The sequence below is a fragment of the Mirounga angustirostris genome, unplaced genomic scaffold, assembly GCF_029215605.1.
Source record: "Mirounga angustirostris isolate CCGP_5_RB_7025 unplaced genomic scaffold, mMirAng1.0.hap1 SCAF_4, whole genome shotgun sequence".
Classification (NCBI taxonomy): domain Eukaryota; kingdom Metazoa; phylum Chordata; class Mammalia; order Carnivora; family Phocidae; genus Mirounga; species Mirounga angustirostris.
This window is the reverse complement of record NW_026991712.1, coordinates 178,899,036-178,918,075: the sequence shown is the minus strand read 5'-3', so window position 1 is coordinate 178,918,075 and position 19,040 is coordinate 178,899,036. Positions and strand designations below refer to the sequence as shown.

At 41.1% G+C, this 19,040-nt stretch overlaps 1 protein-coding gene across 6 annotated transcripts in view; it reads left to right on the top strand.

Annotated features, from left to right (window-relative positions):
- Positions 1–18,222, top strand: part of LOC123860042 (protein DDI1 homolog 2) — a 38,416-nt gene extending 20,194 nt beyond the window's left edge. For 4 of the 6 annotated variants that reach the window (XM_045898633.3, XM_045898632.3, XM_064589884.1 and 1 more), the window contains 4 exons: positions 244–372; positions 5,770–5,873; positions 8,473–8,662; positions 13,720–18,222. In XM_045898633.3, coding sequence (XP_045754589.1) covers positions 244–372; positions 5,770–5,873; positions 8,473–8,662; positions 13,720–15,611 — 2,315 coding nt within the window. In that variant the 3' untranslated portion in view covers positions 15,612–18,222. Of the gene's footprint in view, positions 1–243; positions 373–5,769; positions 5,874–8,472; positions 8,663–11,148; positions 11,212–13,719 lie in introns of those variants that run through there. The other 2 variants (XM_045898636.3, XM_045898635.3) reach the window with 2 other exon arrangements.
- Positions 18,223–19,040: the final 818 nt, after the last annotated feature.

The window sequence follows — 19,040 nt, the reverse complement described above, 5'->3', positions numbered from 1 at the left end:
CAAAATATTCTTTCACTCCCTGTTAGGTTTCTACACTGCGTTTCAGATTCCAGTGTATAACTGAAAGTTGAATTAAGTGTGGCAGGAACAACTAAGGGCTAGATTAAGCTAGGTATGAATAATTTTACACAGACAAAAGCCTGGGGGTGAACTTGCTCTCTGCCCTGTTCTCAGTCTGCATTTTTAATCTTAGCACAAACGTGGACTTTGTTTTTATTATCTGATGTTTCCCTCCGCTTTTAGGTGCCCAGATGACTATTATGAGCCAAGCTTGTGCAGAAAGGTGTAATATAATGAGGCTGGTGGACCGTCGGTGGGCAGGGATCGCCAAAGGAGTGGGCACCCAGAAGATTATTGGAAGGGTACATCTAGGTGAGCAAAGGCACCGCGGGAGTCTTTTCAAAGTAGTAGATTCTTAAAAATTTATTTTGCATAGGTGTATCTGATCCAGCAAGCCTAATCGCCAGGAATTTTAAATCCTCTGTTCTGTCTGAATTATACATGTACATGTTTTAGCTGGTTACGAAAAATCAGTCGCTGTGTACTTCTCTGTTCCTGCCCCTTAGAGGTCCCTTTCAACTATTTTAGCTCATTTCTTTTGGTGCTTACCTTCATATTTCAAAATAACACACGTATTGTGCTATTACTGATATGTAAAATACTGTTGAGAGCTGAGCCATCTAATTGAAAATGATTGCTTTTCCTTTTGTGTCTGGTATTGTTTTTCTCGTAATAATTGTTTTGTTTTGGTCATTTGGGATTCTATGTGTTACTCAGTCCCCAAACACTTACCTAGTTGTGTAAATCTTCTTTATGCATTTCATCCTGTTGAAGAGTCTTCTAGAGACTGGATGGGTGTTTCAGAGCCGCCGAACAGCTGCTGTTTAGAATCTCCCTTGCCTGGGTCTCAAAGGCTCCTTTCCCCTTGGTGGTAGATGGGATTATGTGCATCCCGTCTCACTCTTTGTAATTTGGCTCCTCAGCCGTAGAGTACACCTTCCAGTAGCTTCCTGAGAAGAAGTGTAAGGGAGGAAACTGAGTCCTTAAGAATCAGAACTTGTCTTTTTCCCCTATATTCTACCAGTGTGGCTAATCTGTTTTCCAGTTTTTGTCAGTGTTTCTGTAGGGAAGCTGGCTGCTGTCCCGATTCTTGACCCTTTATGTGAAAGAGTTCTTTTCCATTTCTGAAGCTTGTAGAATTTTCTTTGACCTCAGTGTTTTGGAATTGCACAGTGATGTACTCAGGTATAGATCTGTCTTCATCCACTGCACTGGGTACCTTTCACTCCCCCCCCCCCCCCCCCCCCGCCATGTCTGTTGCTCAGGTGGGATAATCTCCTATCCTGGACTTGTCTTCTAGTTTTCTTTCTTTCCTGTTTCTCTCTTTTCATGTGTCCTGGGTGTGTTATTTGTTTGGCAGATTTCCTCAACTTTGCCTCCCAACCTTTCTATTATGTTTTGCATTTATTTGATGTTTGTGTTAGATGGCTGGTGACCCTTGGCATCTGCTCATATTGAAGACCGGGACACCAAAAGGCTATTTGGAAGATTACTTGGGTGGGCAGCCATGGCAATTGTGAGTGATCTGGAAGTTGGAAGGGAGAAAAGGGCTAGATGCTCAGTAAACTTGAACTTCATCCCCCTGGGTTTCAGTTATGTGCTTGTTGTATCTCTGTCTTCCTCCGTGCCCACCTCTGTTTTACCCTTTTGAGAAAATAAACCTTTGGTCTACTGTGGAGGTGAACGGAAGAAGTCACATGACTGAGCAGGGCCAGAGGGAACCCCAAGATCTAACTGTGCCTCCTACAGAGACCTTCACCCAGTCTTCCTGCTTTGGACCCACCTCTACCCCTGTTTGCACAGGTCCTTGTTCATCAGCCTCTGGGGAGTTCTGACATGTGAACTGGCTTGCTTCCTGGTTTTCCTTACTGTCCTCTGCTTTCTGTTCCAAAATTGTGTTTCAGTTGTTTCTTCCATTATTTTTGTCCTTAGTGATTTGTACCTTAAACAGACTTTTACTATGAATTTTTTAGGAGTAAATGGAGATAAATACATGTGTTCAGTCCCTCATCTCTAACCAAAATTGTTCTTTTTCTTAATACTTTAAATCCTTTTGAGTGAGACTTAACCACCAAGTCCCACTTAATCTCCTTCTGGCCTTTTTTTCCATGCGTTTTATTCTTGTAAAAATGTGGTCATATAATGTATAGAATTTTGTACTCTGTTTTATGAAAAAATAATATTCATAATATTTCTCTAGTGTTACTAGGTATTTCATAGGCAGCATTCAGATGCATAGCATTCTCTTGTATGGGTTTAATGGTCAACTTTTAGGATAAAATTTCCCCCCAATATTTTATTGTAATATGGCAGTGGATTTTTGTGTAGTTTTATGCACATTTTAATTTTTTTTAGTCAGAATTCCTGTAAGTGAAGCTACTGAATCAAAGGTTATGAATACTTAAAAGCTCTTGATGTATTTCTAACTTGTACCAAAGCAGCTTTCCCAGCACTGAATCAGTATTCATCTTGAGGTCTTTATGCAATCAAGGGTTATTAGTTTTTACTCCCTTAATGTACAGATTAAAAAAGGGTTTGTTTTTTTACTGTAAGTTTCTTTTATTTCCAGTGATAGTTTCTACCCATTTTTCTCTTTCTTTTGTAATATATTTGTCTATTAGAGTCTCTGTGTTTTCTTTTGTCGATTTGTATAGACTAAGAATAGTTTAAATACCTTCCTCACATATACTTCCCTACATACGTGGGCCTGAACTATCACACAATGGTTGCTTCAGAGTCTGAATTCTCAGAATTTCTGTGGTTTAAAGTAGGAAGATGATAGGAGGAAGTAAAGTAAGTACCAGTCTCTTGTGTCCTTCCTTATGGCTGGGCAAGCTGTAGCATTTGCAGCTTTGGCTATGATAGGCAGGAAGAAAACCTTACGATTATAAGGGAAATCTAAGTAAAGGGGAGCTATGTCACGGATAAGAAGCCTCAGGACGTCGAAGGTGGTAATTCTCCCACATTCTTCATCAACAGTAGAATCATTGTAAAACCCTGAAGATGCTAATAGGTTTCTTTTTTTTGTGAGACCTAATGTGCTAACTTAAAATTTTACATGGGCCATTTATTGTAGGAATAGGCAAGATACTCTGGAATAACTTCCCCTTCTAGATGTCAAGACCAAAGAACTAGAACAGAAACAGACCCATGCTTATGTGGACCTTGATAAATGAGAGAGGAAATCTTACAGAGCAGAGGGAAGTTTTCAGGAAACGGTGCTAGGACAGCTGGGTGTCCATGTGGAAAAAATGAATTGGAGATTGGACCCTGTCTTACATCACACACAAATGTCAGTTCAGGGTTGATGAAAGACCTTGATGTGAAAGGCAAAGTCACAGCTTTTAGAAGAAAATATAGGAGAATATCTTGCACGGGGAAGGGGTTCCTTAAAAAGTTAAGAAGGAAATTATTTGACAAATTTGGCCACATTAAGACTAAGAACTTTTTATCGAAAGACATAAAGAAAGTGAACAAATGCAAAGTAGGAAAGAATTTTTGTAACACATATGACTAATAAAGGATTCAGATTCAGAATATGTACATTCTGTGTGTGTTATCTGTCTTCCAACTCAGGAGAAAAGACAGTATAGGGGCACCTGGGTGGCTCAGTTAAGGGTCCAACTCTTGATCTCAGCTCAGGTCTTATCTCAGGGTCGTGAGTTCAAGCCCTGCTTTGGGCTCCACACTAGGCATGGAGCCTGCTTAAAAAAAAAAATTACAGAAACGACTGAACAAGCACTATTTTTTTTTTTTTTTTTTAATTAGAGAATGAGCAGGAGCAGAGGGGAGGGGCAGAGGGAGAAGCAGACTCCCTACTGAGCAGGGAGCCTGATGTGAGGCTCGATCCCAGGGTCCTGGGATCATGACCTGAGTTGAAGTCAGATGTTTAACCGGCTGAGCTGCCCAGATGCCCCCATGCACTATTGAACAGGAAACCCAGATGGTTAAATATATGAAAATTTGTAAAATTACTTGCCAGATTAGCAAGATTTTAAATCTGATAAAACCAAGTGTTGGTGAGAATGTGGAGCAGTGGAAATTTTATACACTGCTAGAAACATTTTAGAAAATTCAGCATCACCCAGCAAAGTTGAGCCTAATATTCCCTAGAACTCTGATTCCATTTACTATTCCATTTACTATGATATATATATATCATATATATATATGTATACACACCGTTAGAGAAACTGAATACACACCAGGAGACAAGTACCAGAATATTCAGGGTAGCATTGCTTATGACAGCAGAAAACTGAAAGTGACCCAGAAAGTCTCGGAGCAATAGAATCGATAAATCAGTTGTGGTATATTAGACATTACAGTACTCTAAGGGGTGATTTAAAGTGAAAGAAGCAGAGTCCCATGTACAGGGATAGATCTCAAAATACTTCTTGGGTAAAGAAGCAAGTGGTAGTTCAAAAACACAAAGTTAAACAGTAATGCCGCTCAGAAATCATACAGAACTGGTAAGGATTATTTAAAAAGCTGGGAATGATGAACACAAAAACCAGGATAGTAGGGAAGGTTGGAGAAGTCACTAAGTTATGATCAGTAGAATGTATAGGGGATTTCTGTGCTTTGTGTTTTCTAACCTGGGAAATAAATGCATCGGTGTTTGTTCTATTAGGCTTTATACTGTACACATTTCATATACTCTTCTGTTTGTAAGATAAACTTAAGAACAGGGCACGTGGGTGGCTCAGTCAGTTGAGAGTCTGCCTTTGGCTCGGGTCGTGATCCCAGGGTGCTGGGATCGAGTCCCGAGTTGGGCTCCCTGCTCAGAGAGGAGCCTGCTTCTCCCTCTGCACCCTCCCCCACCGCAGTGCATTCATGCTCTCAAAAATAAATAAAATCTTTTAAAAAAAAGAAATACTTAATAACAAAGTAATTTTTATTTTTTTTATTTGTTAAAGATTTTTTTTTTATTTGACAGACAGTGAGAGAGGGAACACAAGCAGGGGGAGTGGGAGAGGGAGGAGCAGGCTCCCTGCTGAGCAGGGACCCCCCCCCCAATGTGGGACTTGGTCCCAGGACCCTGGGATCACAACCTGAGCCGAAGGCAGACGCTCAACAACTGAGCCACCCAGGTGCCCCAACAAAGTAATTTTAATATATTATATATATATATATATATATATATATAAAGTAAGAGGACTAATTAAGGAAAGAGGCAAAGCAGGAGGCTCCAGGCAAACACAGGCATTGGTTTGTCTCGGCTTTCGCAAATAGAAACTTGATTATAACAGGCAATAATAAACAGTTTACTTTTTGGAGGCTAACTTAATGTACAGATTTTATTTCTCTTTTAGAAAGCCTTTTGTAAGCGTGTAGGAAGCAAGTGGTTAATATTGGAGGAACTTAGGACCAGCTTTCCTTACCAGCTGAACATGTGTCCCGATGGTACCATGCATCTAGCTGGGTATTCTGGGTAGTGTCGTTCCAGTCTATCCACTTTACAAGCTGGTGCCTTCATTGGCTTTCAAACCAATCGTTGGGCTTACTGGATTTTCATACTTAACTCACCTGTTTCATGCTTTGCCCTGGCTTTGACTGATTATAGGAAGCAAGGCACAGAATGATAGATATATTTCCAAAGCTTGTGTGAGGCTTTTGAAGCAAAAATCAGTAATCTCAAAAAAATAAATAAATAAAAAGTACAGATTAAAATAAAAATCCATAATCTCTTCTCTTAATGTGCTTTAGCTCAGGTTCAGATTGAAGGAGATTTCCTGGCGTGTTCTTTCTCTATACTTGAGGAACAGCCCATGGACATGCTTCTGGGACTGGACATGCTGAAGCGGCATCAGGTAGTTAAGAGCTTCACTTTCCTTTTGCATTGGCATTTTGTGTGTTACACGGTTATTAGCGCATCGTCTCCCTTGGCTGTGTGTACTGTGGCTTCTCCAACCTGGAAAGGTCCTTAATTGAGGATGTCATCATGCATGGTTTGAAATTATGTATCCGTAGAAATAGAATTTCTTCTTGTGAAATCTCTCTGAATCTTTTAAATCTTGCCATCTGTTTGAGATTATAATGGGCAACTTTGTTCTCTTGTGTTATTTTTAGTTTTTGATGGGAACTCAGGTAATTTTTGACGGGCTTGCGGGATCTCAACAACACATGATGGTAATTTTTTTTTTTTGAGAGGTGGGGGAGGGGCAAAGGGAGAAGGGGAGAGAGAATCTTAAGCAGACTCCATACCCAGCAAAGAGCCCGACTTAGGGCTCGATCTCCCAGCTCTGAGATCATGACCTGAGCCGAAGTCAAGAGTCAGACACTTAACTGACTGAACCACCCAGGTGCCATCATGATGGTGATTTTTTTTTCTATTTTATTTTTTTATTTTTTAATTGGTATGTTAATCCCCATACATTACATCATTAATTTTAGATGAAGTGTTCCATGATTCATTGTTTGTGCATAACACCCAGTGCTCCATGCAGAACGTGCCCTCCTCAATACCCATCACCAGGCTAACCCCTCCTCCAACCCCCTCCCCTCTAGAACCCTCAGTTTGTTTTTGAGAGTCCGTCGTCTCTCATGGTTCGTCTACCCCTTCGATTCCCCCCTTCATTCTTCCCCTACTGCTATCTTCTTCTTTTTTTTTTTTCCTTAACATATATTGCATTATTTGTTTCAGAGGTACAGATCTGAGATTCAACAGTCTTGCACAATTCACAGCGCTTACTAGAGCACATACCCTCCCCAGTGTCTATCACCCAGTCACCCCATCCCTCCCACCCCACCCCCCACTCCAGCAACCCTCAGTTTGTTTCCTGAGATTAAGAATTCCTTGTATCAGTGAGGTCATATGATACATGTCTTTCTCTGTTTGACTTATTTCGCTCAGCATAATACCCTCCAGTTCCATCCACGTCATTGCAAATGGCAAGATCTCATTCCTTTTGATGGCTGCATAATATTCCATTGTATATATCTACCACATCTTCTTTATCCATTCATCTGTCGATGGACATCTTGGCTCATTCCACAGTTTGGCTATTGTGGACATTGCTGCTATAAACATCGGGGTGCACGTACCCTTTCGGATCCCTACTTTTGTATCTTTGGGGTAAATACCCAGGAGTGCAATTGCTGGATCATATGGTAGCTCTATTTTCAACTTTTTGAGGAACCTCCATACAGTTTTCCAGAGTGGCTGCACCAGCTTGCATTCCCCATGATGGTGATTTTACTGCAAGTATACGTTTAGTAAATCCTTACTAGCTAGACAGACGATGCTCAGTAAGAAGAGCTGCAGGATTAAGGAAGGTGTACATGAGATGTTGGGAGTGGAAATGTTTATTTAGTACAGGGAGGATGATTTGTAAAGATATTTGCTTGCAGTGATATTTATATTTCCACTCTGAAGCCTAATAATTTGTTTAAAGATAAACTCTTCTGATTGAAGAAGCAGTTAATGTCCACTGGGTAATAAGATTTTTCACAGCAATATTTCATATCTAGTCAATATTTTTATGTCACTAGTACTGTTTAAAAAGATTTTTATTACTAAATTCCTATAAAATATACTGCATTAATATTCTACTGAAGGTGCAGAATTTTAAGTAGAAGGGATGAGTGAATGCATGTTTTAATAAAACCCAATTTTTTAAAATTTTTTTTAAAGATTTTATTTATTTATTTGAGAGAGAATGAGAGAGAGCACATGAGAGGGGGGAGGGTCAGAGGGAGAAGCAGACTCCCCGCCGAGCAGGGAGCCCGATGCGGGACTCGATCCCGGGACTCCAGGATCATGACCTGAGCTGAAGGCAGTCATCTAACCAACTGAGCCACCCAGGCGCCCAATAAAACCCAATTTTTAAACTTGTCACCATCTTTCTCCGTTTGTTAGTCATGGTATAGACCAGTACTCTCCAACTTGATAGATACAAAACATGCATGTGTGTACTGTCCTATGTCATATACACAGAAAAATATACAAAAAAGGAGGGCAGCATAAGTATGAAATAAAGAATACTTTTGTAGAGATGGCCTTGCCCATATACCACTTTTGAGATCATTGGTATAGAGTTTAAATATAAGCTGTACTTTATGCAATAAGCAAAATGTAAATAGTAATGTAAATGTGAATGTATAAATAGTATGTCTCAGTTTTATAAGAAAAAGTCACTTACATGTTTCTAAAAAGTGGGGCTGCTGATTATGCCTGGCATGTTTCCAAATTTTTACAATGAACATGTATTACATTTAAGTTCAGAAATGAATAGAGCTTGGGTTAGACGAATAAGTGTAAACTGCATCCTGTGAAGAGGATTCTGCTATAAACTTTAAATACTTAAAAATATTTAAATATGAAATAAAACTTAAATATTTAAATTCATGATAATTTTTCTGCATGGCGTTTTATCCACTGTCATCTGTCTTTGGTTTCTTCCTTCCAAGTGTTCCATTGACCTCAAGAAAAATGTACTCGTGATCGGCACCACAGGCTCTCAGACCACCTTCCTTCCCGAGGGAGAGTTACCAGAGTGTGCCCGATTGGCATACGGGGCTGGGCGAGAGGATGTGCGGCCAGAGGAGATCGCAGACCAAGAATTAGCAGAAGCTCTTCAGAAATCCGTAGAGGATGCAGGTATTTGCAGTGGCCAAGCTCTCGAATAACTTTTCTTGTTATTGGTTGGTGAGCGGGGGAGGTTGGATCTTCAGAGGGGTTGGGGACCTTTTCAGTTTCTAATCCGTGTCATTGTCCTGTCATGGATGTGTTCCTTGTCCTCTCACCACCTCTCCCTATCTCTGAATCCAATAAAGAAAACCTTGGTGTTTCGACAGATCCATTGCTGTGTTACCAGGTACATCAGGGAGTTATTTGCTTAAGCACATTTTGGTAGGCTTCCTTAAAAATCTTGTTTCTTTTTTCCTAACAAAAATTACTACAGGGGCACTTGGTTGGCTCAGTTGGTTGAGGGTCCAACTCTTGATCTCAGCTCAGGTCTTGATCTCAGGGTTGTGAGTTCAAGCCCCGCACTGGGCTCCATGCTAGGTGTGGAGCCTACCTTAAAAAAGAAAAAAAAAATTAAGCAGACATTTCCTTTTGAGTTCTACAGTTTCCCTGAAAATTTATTTTCCTTTTCTTGGGCCCATTTCCTTTGAAGGAAAGCATTGTTGTTGTGACTAAGCAGTCCCAGCCTTTTTAACAGGTACTGAAAGTGTTGCCACCATAGAGGAACTGACGATAAGATGCATAATTGAACACTAATCAAACTACAGTGTTTATGCTATTAATGAGATTGCATAGTGTGTCCTTGGGCCAAATTAGAACAGTAGATCAGCTGTTGACATAGGGATACCTAATCATTTTTTCGTTAAGTCTCAGTTGTCATGCCTTGTTTAAATCTAAAGACCAAGCCAGGTTTTCTGGGCTAAGTGGAAGGACACATTTTTGCTGAAATCCTACCTTCATGGCATAATTTTTCCCCATCTGTTATAAAACAGTGACTCTGGGATACATTTTCTAGAAGCTGAAGAGAATTCACTTTTAAGGTGGGGTTATTTTAAAGTCTTGAGCTGTAATTATTCATCAGTGACTAATATCACACACTGTGTTTTCTGGTATAGCAAAATGTATTAGAGCTACAAGTCCAGGGAATAGCTTTCTCCTAAAGACAAAAAAGACAGGATCTTTAAAAAATAAGCAGCTAGATTTTGCCAGTGTTTTTACTTAGAGAACACCCAGAGGTCTAGCCCTGAGCCTCTTTAAAATGGGTGTGGGTAGTAGACAGAGTTTTCCAAGCCGGCCTTGTTCCTAATCACCACACCTTTTGGTACCTTTGAGTTTTACATATAAAGTACAGCTTTGGTTGTGACATAACTGTTTTGCAGGAAGGGGAGAATTCTGAACCACCAGATAGAGACAAAATTAATAGTTTTAATCTTCCCTGCAAGGCAAGCTTGACTGAGTTTGACATACCCACTTAGAAGGTTTTACCTGTTTTTAGTAACTTGTCAGCTTAGTCATAATACTGGGTATTAATAAAATGAAGATGTATTACCATCTTGTGAAATCTCCATTTTTCCCCCACAATTTGGTGTTTTTATTTGAGAAGCACTAGCTGATGATAGCAATGCTTTCTAACCCACTAACAGTTACCCTCTTTGGGTAATAATCTTCTTGTAATAAAAAGTTCAGGAAACTAAAATAGAAACCACAGGTGTTTTCAGCATAGTGAAGGGAATGTACCAATTGAAAGGATTAAAAGGAGGTGTGTACCTGGCTGGCTCAGTCGGTAGATCGTGAGACTCCTGATCTTGGGGTCACGTGTTTGAGTCCCACGTTGGGCTTAGAGATTACTTTAAGGACATGAAAAGTAAAATTAAAAAATAAAAATATTTTTTAAAAGGATTAAAAGGAAATGGGTTTTTTCCCACGTGACTTTTTGTTACTGATGATACGTGGCTTGTGCTAATTTTTATAATGTTTAAGTAGTGAAATAATTCTACATCAGGTCCTGTTTGTTTGGAACACCAGTTTCCCAGTATCATCAAAATCAAAACTCTGGACATAGTAGATGAAAGTATTTTTGCGAAAAACTGTTTCTTTGGTGGATACCTTATACCAGAGTGTCTTTATCTTTTCTATCAATGGAAAAATAAATCTGAATAGGAGCTGTATCTAATACATCTTCTAAAAACTGGCTAAAAGATAAGCCAGGGTAATCCAGGTTGGTTTGTTTTTCTTCTAAAAATAAATCTCAACTGAGTAGGAAATTTGGAAAGTGACTGTTACAAGCGTTCGCTCACCTTTAAGATTTCCATACCGTGTGATTCCATCTATGGGTCTGCTGTTCTCCACCCGTCCCACATGTCTGCCCATGAATTCTGTGTGTGTGGGTGTGTGAAGTTCATTTCTTTCCAAGTTCTTTTGAAAAATCTGTTGAAGTTGACACATTGCTTTATGTATTGTGAGAGAATTAAACCAACTAGACTACAGAAACATTCCCCAAGCTTGACTCTACCAGTTCCTGATTATAAAGGTGGCAGAGGAATGGAGACAAAACCCTGCATGCTGTGTGGTTTGCATTGTTAACCCAAGTTTGCTTGTCTGTTTCCTAATTCAAACAGAGCGTCAGAAGCCATGATGCATGTAGTGTGTGTGTACTGCAGCTGGAGTGGGCCCCAGACCAGGTATTTATAGACACCACGTTAAGCCTTCCATCCAGTTATCGTCTGTGGTCTGAAAGTCTCTGTATCTGCAGCAGTTTTGGAATTTAGCTTCTGCCATCCATTTCACCTTGTTTAATCTGGTTACAACTAGCCTGTATATGCATCTGTGTGTTGGCATAAGTACGTAACTGAGCGCAATTTCCTATGCAAAGTTTTCTCAACCATTGGAACAGTCCAAGGAGGGGAGGGAAATCCCAGGAAAAACGGCCCATCTGGCCATGGTGAATATATCAAATCAAGAATGTCAGCACCACAGTGCATTGTTGTTGGGGTAACTACACCATCAGGGGTTTCTTGAGTCTGTTTCTTCTGAAAACCTGAAAGTTCTTTTTTCCTAGCACTGCACACAACCACATAGAGTTAGAGACAGGTAGAAACTGCCAGTCCACTGAGGAAGAAGTGGAAGCCTAGACCAGCTGACTTGTCTAGGGACACAGGTTCACTAACGTGGGCAGGACTGAGGTTTTATTTTCCCACAAAGAAGAGCTGACACTTGGCCCTTCCGTCTCTCCCTAGCCTGACAGACTCTCCCCCGGAGGCACTCTGCCCCCGTTTCCCTAGAGTGTAAATCTGGGAGACAGCAGCCTGAGCGTACCGGCTGATTTCTCAAGAGGAAGAAAGAGTTTAAACTACCAACCTTAGACTGTATAGGGGTTTGCAGGCTGGTTGTAATTAGATACCTAGCACTCAATTTCTTCTTTTTTCCTTTTTCCTTACAAAGGTGGGGTAAAAGTAGGCACGGTTTAATTAGCCTTCATATCCATTGTCCTCATCCCCTTCTCCTCCCTATAGTACTGACCCGGTGCTCCCCTAGTTAGGACTTAGGCCAGTGAGACTGACCCTCTCAGCTACAGGAGGACTGTCTGCTGCTTTCATAGTGAGTACCAAACACATGGAGGCCGTGTTCTCCTTGACGTCACTCAGTCGTCCTCACTGGCACGTTGGTGCCAGAAGGCCACTCACATGGATACTTCACTGTAACGCATCTTCTCTGTTGGCATTAACTCGCAGTTGAACCTCTAGAGTTCTAGAGTCAGCTCTAGAGATTGATAAATAAAACTAATCACTGTGTTTCTAGGCACTAATGGGTATAATTTGCACTGAAATAAATATTGTTGTCCCGTTTACCTCTAAACTATCAGATTGTTTTTGCAAGAAGTCAGTAACTTCCTGACGTAGTTAGTGCTTTATCTTCTCCTGCTGTTAACCAGTGTTGCATTAGAATGATCTAGAGCTGTTTGAATCCTAACTGGATTGCTTCGTGCCTTCTTAAGGATCAGGCCCACCACATTGGATGTTAATCAGCATGAAGCATTTGAGTCACATCTGCCCTAATAGATTGTATTGTGAAGTAATCTTTGTTACCAGCCTTTGGCATTTAATTAAAGATCTTACAGTAATTGCGGTAGAGATCGATGTTTAACTGGATCCGTGGCAAAAGGCGGGTTGGAGTGATGATTAATGGTGTCATGAGGTGGTGTTTGAGCCTGCCATCCTGTGAGTGCTCAGTTAGTTGCAGTCAATCTAAATTGTCATTGCCTGGCAAAAAACCATTACAAACTATCTCCCTCCACTGCCAGGACCACCCCCTACCGTGCCCTTAAAGTACTTAAATGTTCTCACTTAGTTGTACTATGTTAATGTGATAAAGTAACTGATAATCCTTTCTAAAGTTGCCCTATTTGGTAAGGTGATGATTGGATTTAATCTGTTTGACCTTTAGCCTTATTTTTGTTCTTTGACTCCACACTCAACGTAGTTTTATCCTGATTTTCAGGAAGTTTGGGTAGAAATGAATTAAATGGGACGTTTCTCTGTCTTCTGGAGATTCCCAAGCGTATTCTCCTTTCTCATTATAATTCCCACTCTGTTCCAGATATACCCGGATTTAGAATTGTCGTTTAGAACCTTCGTGTTCACATTTGAAACACTAAAAGTGCCTTGACATGAGAATTGTTCAGTGTAGAGATCCTCAAAATGTGTGACATGCTTAAGAATCACCTGGGGAGCTTATTGAAAATGCATATTCATGGGTTTACTCCCAAGGATGAGTGCCCCTGAGTGTGCACGCTTAGCAAACATGCCAGGTGACTTCAGGGCAAGTGATAGAATACACTCGGAGAAACTATTCTAGAGTTCTGAGCTCACTGAGACTAAAGATACATCCTTTTCCCTCGGTCTTGAGCACTAACCCAGCCACTATGTGGATGTTTATTAATGGTACTTAAAGAAAAATACTGAATTAGAGTGCACATGTTTTATTAAGAATGTACCTACCTCTTATTCTGATCCTGTGATGTTAAATTGTCTACCCCAGTGGGAATGGTTCTTGTATAAGTCTATGAATATAAGACAAACCCAAGTTTAAGGACCTAATTTTGTTCCGTCCTGTTTAGATTTGTATCATCTGATAATTTAGTGGCCTTTGTAACCTGCTGATTAATCTCCTTTCCTTTTTGGTCCATATAGAGAAAAGCGGTAAAGAAACTACCTCACTGGGAATGTCATCATTACCAACTTCAGATGGATTTAACCATCCAGCCCATCCTTCAGGACAGAGTCCTGAGATTGGTAATCCTATGAGTCTTGCTCACTCTGTCTCTGCTTCAGTCTGCCCTATCAAGCCCAGTGACCCCGACAGCATCGAACCTAAAGCTGTGAAGGCTTTGAAGGCTTCAGCTGAATTCCAGATAACCTCTGAAAAGAAAGAACATCTTCCTCTGCAGGATCTTTCTGATAGTGCTTCTTCAGCAGACAGTGCTCCAGCAGACCAGAGTCCAGCCATACCTTTGCAGAATTCCTCTGAAGAAGCCATTGTTGCCGATAATACGGAGAAATCTGCTGAAAGAAGCACCCAGGGCCTCAGATCTCATCTCCACACAAGACAGCAAGCTAGTGTATCTGTCACAACTACTAGGGTGCAAGAACCACCGGGGTTTCTAGGTGAGAAGGGTTGGCATCCAGAAAATCAGAACCTGCATCAGGTGAATGGCCTTCGGCAGCACAAAGAACCAGGGAATGAACAGCACGGGGTTGGACAACAGAACGCTCTAAATGACCGAGAACATCTCTGTAACGCAGAGGACTTTGAACTTCTTGGAGAAAGGCAACAGAATCAACAAAGAAGTGTTGATTTGGAATCGACGATGAAAGAAGACCGGCTACGACAGAATGCGGACCCTCCAGGTACAGAGGAAAGTACTCTACCTTCAGGATGGTTTGGCTGCTCAAAGTCAGAAACATTTATGGAAGTAGATACAGTTGAAGAGTCCCTAGTTGCTATGCTTAATTCGGCAGATGGTCAGCATGCCGGTGTCAAGAACATCCGTGCATCTGCTCTCACCTTAGATAATCCCTTGATGGAAGTAGAAACACCAAGAGGTAACCCTCCGTCTGAAATTTTGAGTAATTCAGTTTGCACTCAGGATTTACAGCTCCCAGACAGCAATGTTGAAATGTCTGGAACAAGTAAAGAAGATGGGGATTGCTCCCCCTCCTTAAGTCTTTGTGGCAGTTCTCAGCCCTCTGTGGAGTCAGCAGAGGAATCATGCTCATCTCTAACAGCAGCCTTGAAGGAACTCCATGAACTTCTGGTCATTAGTAGTAAACCAGCTTCAGAAAATAGATCTGGGGAAGTTATCTGTCAGTCCGAAATGGTAACTGAGGGCCAAACAGTTACTAAGGACCTTTCTGAAAGATGGACCCAAAGTGAGCATCTTACAGCTGCCCAGAATGAAGAGCATTCACAAGTCACCTTTCATCAGACCATATCTGTATCGGTGAGGGCAGAGAAGTTACCAGACACTTCAAATGGTGCTGGAGTAGATGCAGTAGAAAGTAGTACCGTAAGGGATCCGGGTGATGGCCTAGTAACGGATAAGGAAAGTGTCCCCAAGCCTAGGGAATCTGGAAAGGAGAGCAGCTCTGCCACTCTAGCCTCAGCTAAAACGTCTAATCAGTCACACTGCACCTTAGGTGTAGACATTCCATGCAAACCCTTAGCCGGTGAGGAGGATGCAGTCAGTCACACTTCTGAGCAAGCGAAGTCCTTGTCCAATTTCATACTGGTTCAAGATTTGGGTCCGGGCACACAGAAGCCAGTGCCAGACAGGCCTGAGACCAGAGAAGATGTCTGTCCTGAAGCTGCAGGACCACTTCTTGAGTTTGAACCACCTCCCAGCCAGCCAGCATCAAGTCCCTCCATTCTTCCACCATTAATTTTTCCCGCCGCAGACATTGACCGCATTCTCCGTGCTGGCTTCACTTTGCAGGAAGCTCTTGGGGCTTTGCATCGAGTTGGTGGAAATGCAGACCTTGCACTTCTTGTTTTGCTAGCAAAGAACATTGTAGTTCCTACATAACCATGGAAAAGGGGGCTAGACCATACTCCATTCCCTTTAAAAAAGCTATACACGCACACACACACACACACACACATACACACTCACCACATATACAGTGTATGTAGAAACCTGCAAGCAGAATGTTGAGCCAGATTTTTTTTAAGGATTTTTTTCGGCCAAAGTAACTTATCTCTTGTCTGATGAATTTGTCTATTCTCTTTGTTAAAATTTGGGCCTTTTTAAATGTATTGGCAGTAATGTGCATACAAAAGCTTTTTATTATCATTAAGATGATGTATTCTGGAATAAAATTGATGGTTTCGTGTATAGCATACCATTTTAGAATGAGAGTGAATGCTTTAAAAAGCAGAAGCCATGAGAAATCCCACCGCCCATGCAGCTAAAAGCAAATCAGCTTCCCATTTTGGCTTTGTCTGTACTGTAGGCAAGGTATGGCTTGTTGGTCAGTTGTCCATTTACAAACTGGATCACATGGTTTGGTGTTTGGAATTACACTTAGTGCTCTGTGTATTGATGATTCATCAGTTAACAACAGGAAATTGAAGAGTAGTTGACTAATATCTCCTAGAGTGGTATGTTTTTATTTGTTTGGTTAGGATTTGACCTTTTTATGGGATGAGGTGGGAGGGTTTAGAACTTGGGCTGCTTTGTGCATCATAGGCTGCTGCATGGATTGCCAAGTATTTGGGGTGGGACACTGCGGGGGAGGGGCGGGGGAGTCAACATCAGAGTGAAACATGGTGCTACCCAGATAGAAAAGGGAAGAGTCTGTAATTCCATTTGCAATTATCCTGGTGATATTTCAAGAACTAGGAGTGAAAAATGGCCGAAACACTGGAATTGATTAGAGAGTGGGTTTGCTAGCATCTTACTGATCACACCTCAACCTTTAGTGATTAATGAGGAACTTAAAGATCTGCTAACGGGTTGATCGCCAGCAGTTTATTTCCTTTAGAAGCTCATCTACAGCTCAGGTTGAGCTGTGATCTGAGTGAAATAACCTTGTCACTGGTTCATCTTGGTGCTTGGAATGGTCAGTCTCTTTGTTGAGTGTCCTTTGTGGCACCGGAAATAGTAACTGCAGTTTCTGACTCAAGTGGCCTTGGGTAGAGATTTCCATCCCTTTCTTTCCTCAGGAGTTTCTTTTTTAAAGCAAGATGCATCATATTTGTGTTTACCATGTCAAGGTAGAGTGGGGCATAGTATATAGAAGTATTTATTGTGGCCTTTTTTTATATGAGGACTAGCCCTTGGAAACCATTGTCCTGTGGGCCCCACTGTGCAATAATCCTACTGGATAGATTTTAGGTAGTTTTTCCTGAAGAATAAACTCTTACGTACCTAGCAGGAATCCGAAATCTTGGTTTTATTGAAAAGAATCTTGAGAATAACTCCCGATTCCAAGTTCTGGTTCACAATGTGTTTGAAATAGATGTTTTGAAAGGGTGATTCGTGAACTTAGTGTTAAATGATTTTGTCTAAAGTCTTACTCTCTTTGGAAGCTTATTCTTTCCATCAGAATTCGAGTCATTGAGCACAATCAAAATGGAGGCTCATATCTCAGGAGTTTTTGAAATTTTAATTTGGGGGCACTTAGAGACGTTTCTCTTCTACCCTATTCCATCTTTTCCTTTTGCTGTGATATTTGTCTGTGTGTTATGAGACTTTAGTGATGTGATGGAAAGTCACATAGATTCATCATGATCCTCTGAAGTTAGGAGATGGTTGACAGAAGGAGTTGTGGTTTACTGTTTTCAAGAGGGCATTCAGAACAGCGGGTCAGCCAGGTTGTCTTTAAGATACTCTTTTAGACAATCACATGTTGCAGACCCTTTTGCCTGCCCCACACCAAAGATGTAAGATGCACTAGGAAACTGCATATAGGATTTCTGTCAACCGACTCTTAGAGCTGTGATTGTAATTAAGTAGTTGGTGCTATGATTGAAGCAAAATCTAGTAGCAATGCAATGGCCCCTGTATTTGCTTTATGGGTGGTAACTGGGAATTTATTCTAAGCTTATAAATCTTTGAGGTCGCGAAGTGGGGTTGGTATGAGGTGGGGGAAGTTACCGATGACAACAGACTCCTCCAAAAAGGCCTCTGCGTGAAGATGGGCCTCATCGGCTCTGTCTGGGTGGTGGCGTACTGCTCAGAGGCTTGGCCGCTCAGTTTTCACAGCGCAGAGATTTGGGAATCAATCCCAGGTGGAATATAGGGTATCAGCCCGCAAAAGGTTTTATTATAATAGCTTTTTACTACATATGTGTATTTATTTTTAGGAGGAAATTGAATAGGCCTATAGTTGTACATGTATTCTTGTTAGTAGTACTTTGAATGAATGAGCTGAACCCACTTGCCAGATATCCTTGTCCTTTTTCATCATTTATTTTTCAGTGTATAATTGCTTCGATTTTTAAAACCTTATTTCCTGTTCCATCATTTGTATGAAAGTGAAGTTGTTGACATTGTTAGGATTTTGAATCATTTTTAAATTTTGCAGTTCTTAAAACACAAAGGGAATTAAGGAACATGACACTAGTGAACCTTCATTGTCAGTTTTTTTGAAAGTGCAGAAATTTGGGGCGCCTGGCTGTCTCAGTCAGAAGAATATGCGACTCTTGATCCCAGGGTCGTGGGTTCGAGCCTCACGTTGGGTGTAGAGATTACTTAAAAAAAAAAAAAAAAAAGTTAAAATAACCTTTTTTTAAAAAGTGAAGAAATTCAAGATTAACTTCTCTTAAAATAAGATAAAATCATTGTGAACTCCTCTGGTAGCTAAAACACGGATACTGGTCAGCCATAAACAGTAGTGAGCCACTTTACTGACAGCTTCTTTGCCACAACCAGTAACGGACGGTTCTGTGGTCAGCACTCACCTCCAAGGGTGGTCTCTGTTTATTCACCAAAGAGAGGAGAAGATTGTCCTGTATGACTTCTGCGGTTTACCCTAAGTTGATTCGCGTGTGCAGCAATGTGCTTGGTGACCTGACGGCTCTGCCAAGGCTGCAGATTTTGCTCATTGGAGCTGGTAAGAGTGATTTCCACTTGTACCTGTTTAGGCCTCCAGACATCAGCCAGTAGCCTTCATCCCACAGTTTGGGCCTTAGCCATTAACATATAAAGATAACCAGTTGCTTGGCAAAGAGAATGGGATAGATGGTGGGTGTGTGTTAAAACTGTTCTGCCTTGGAGCCTATGAAACCTCCCAGAGCTCCTTGTCTCCATATGTACTAAAGGAAGACACAACCCATGTGTTTTTTCCCCAAAGCATTTCTCCAGCGAGAGAGGGTTGCATAAAAATGGAAAGATGTATGAGACTCTGTGTCACCGATTTTATAACCAGTTAAAATGGAATCTGCCTGTTCTTCCCTTAGCACAGCTTTCTATCTCTAGTAAAAGCCATAAAAACTTAGTTGATTTAACCAT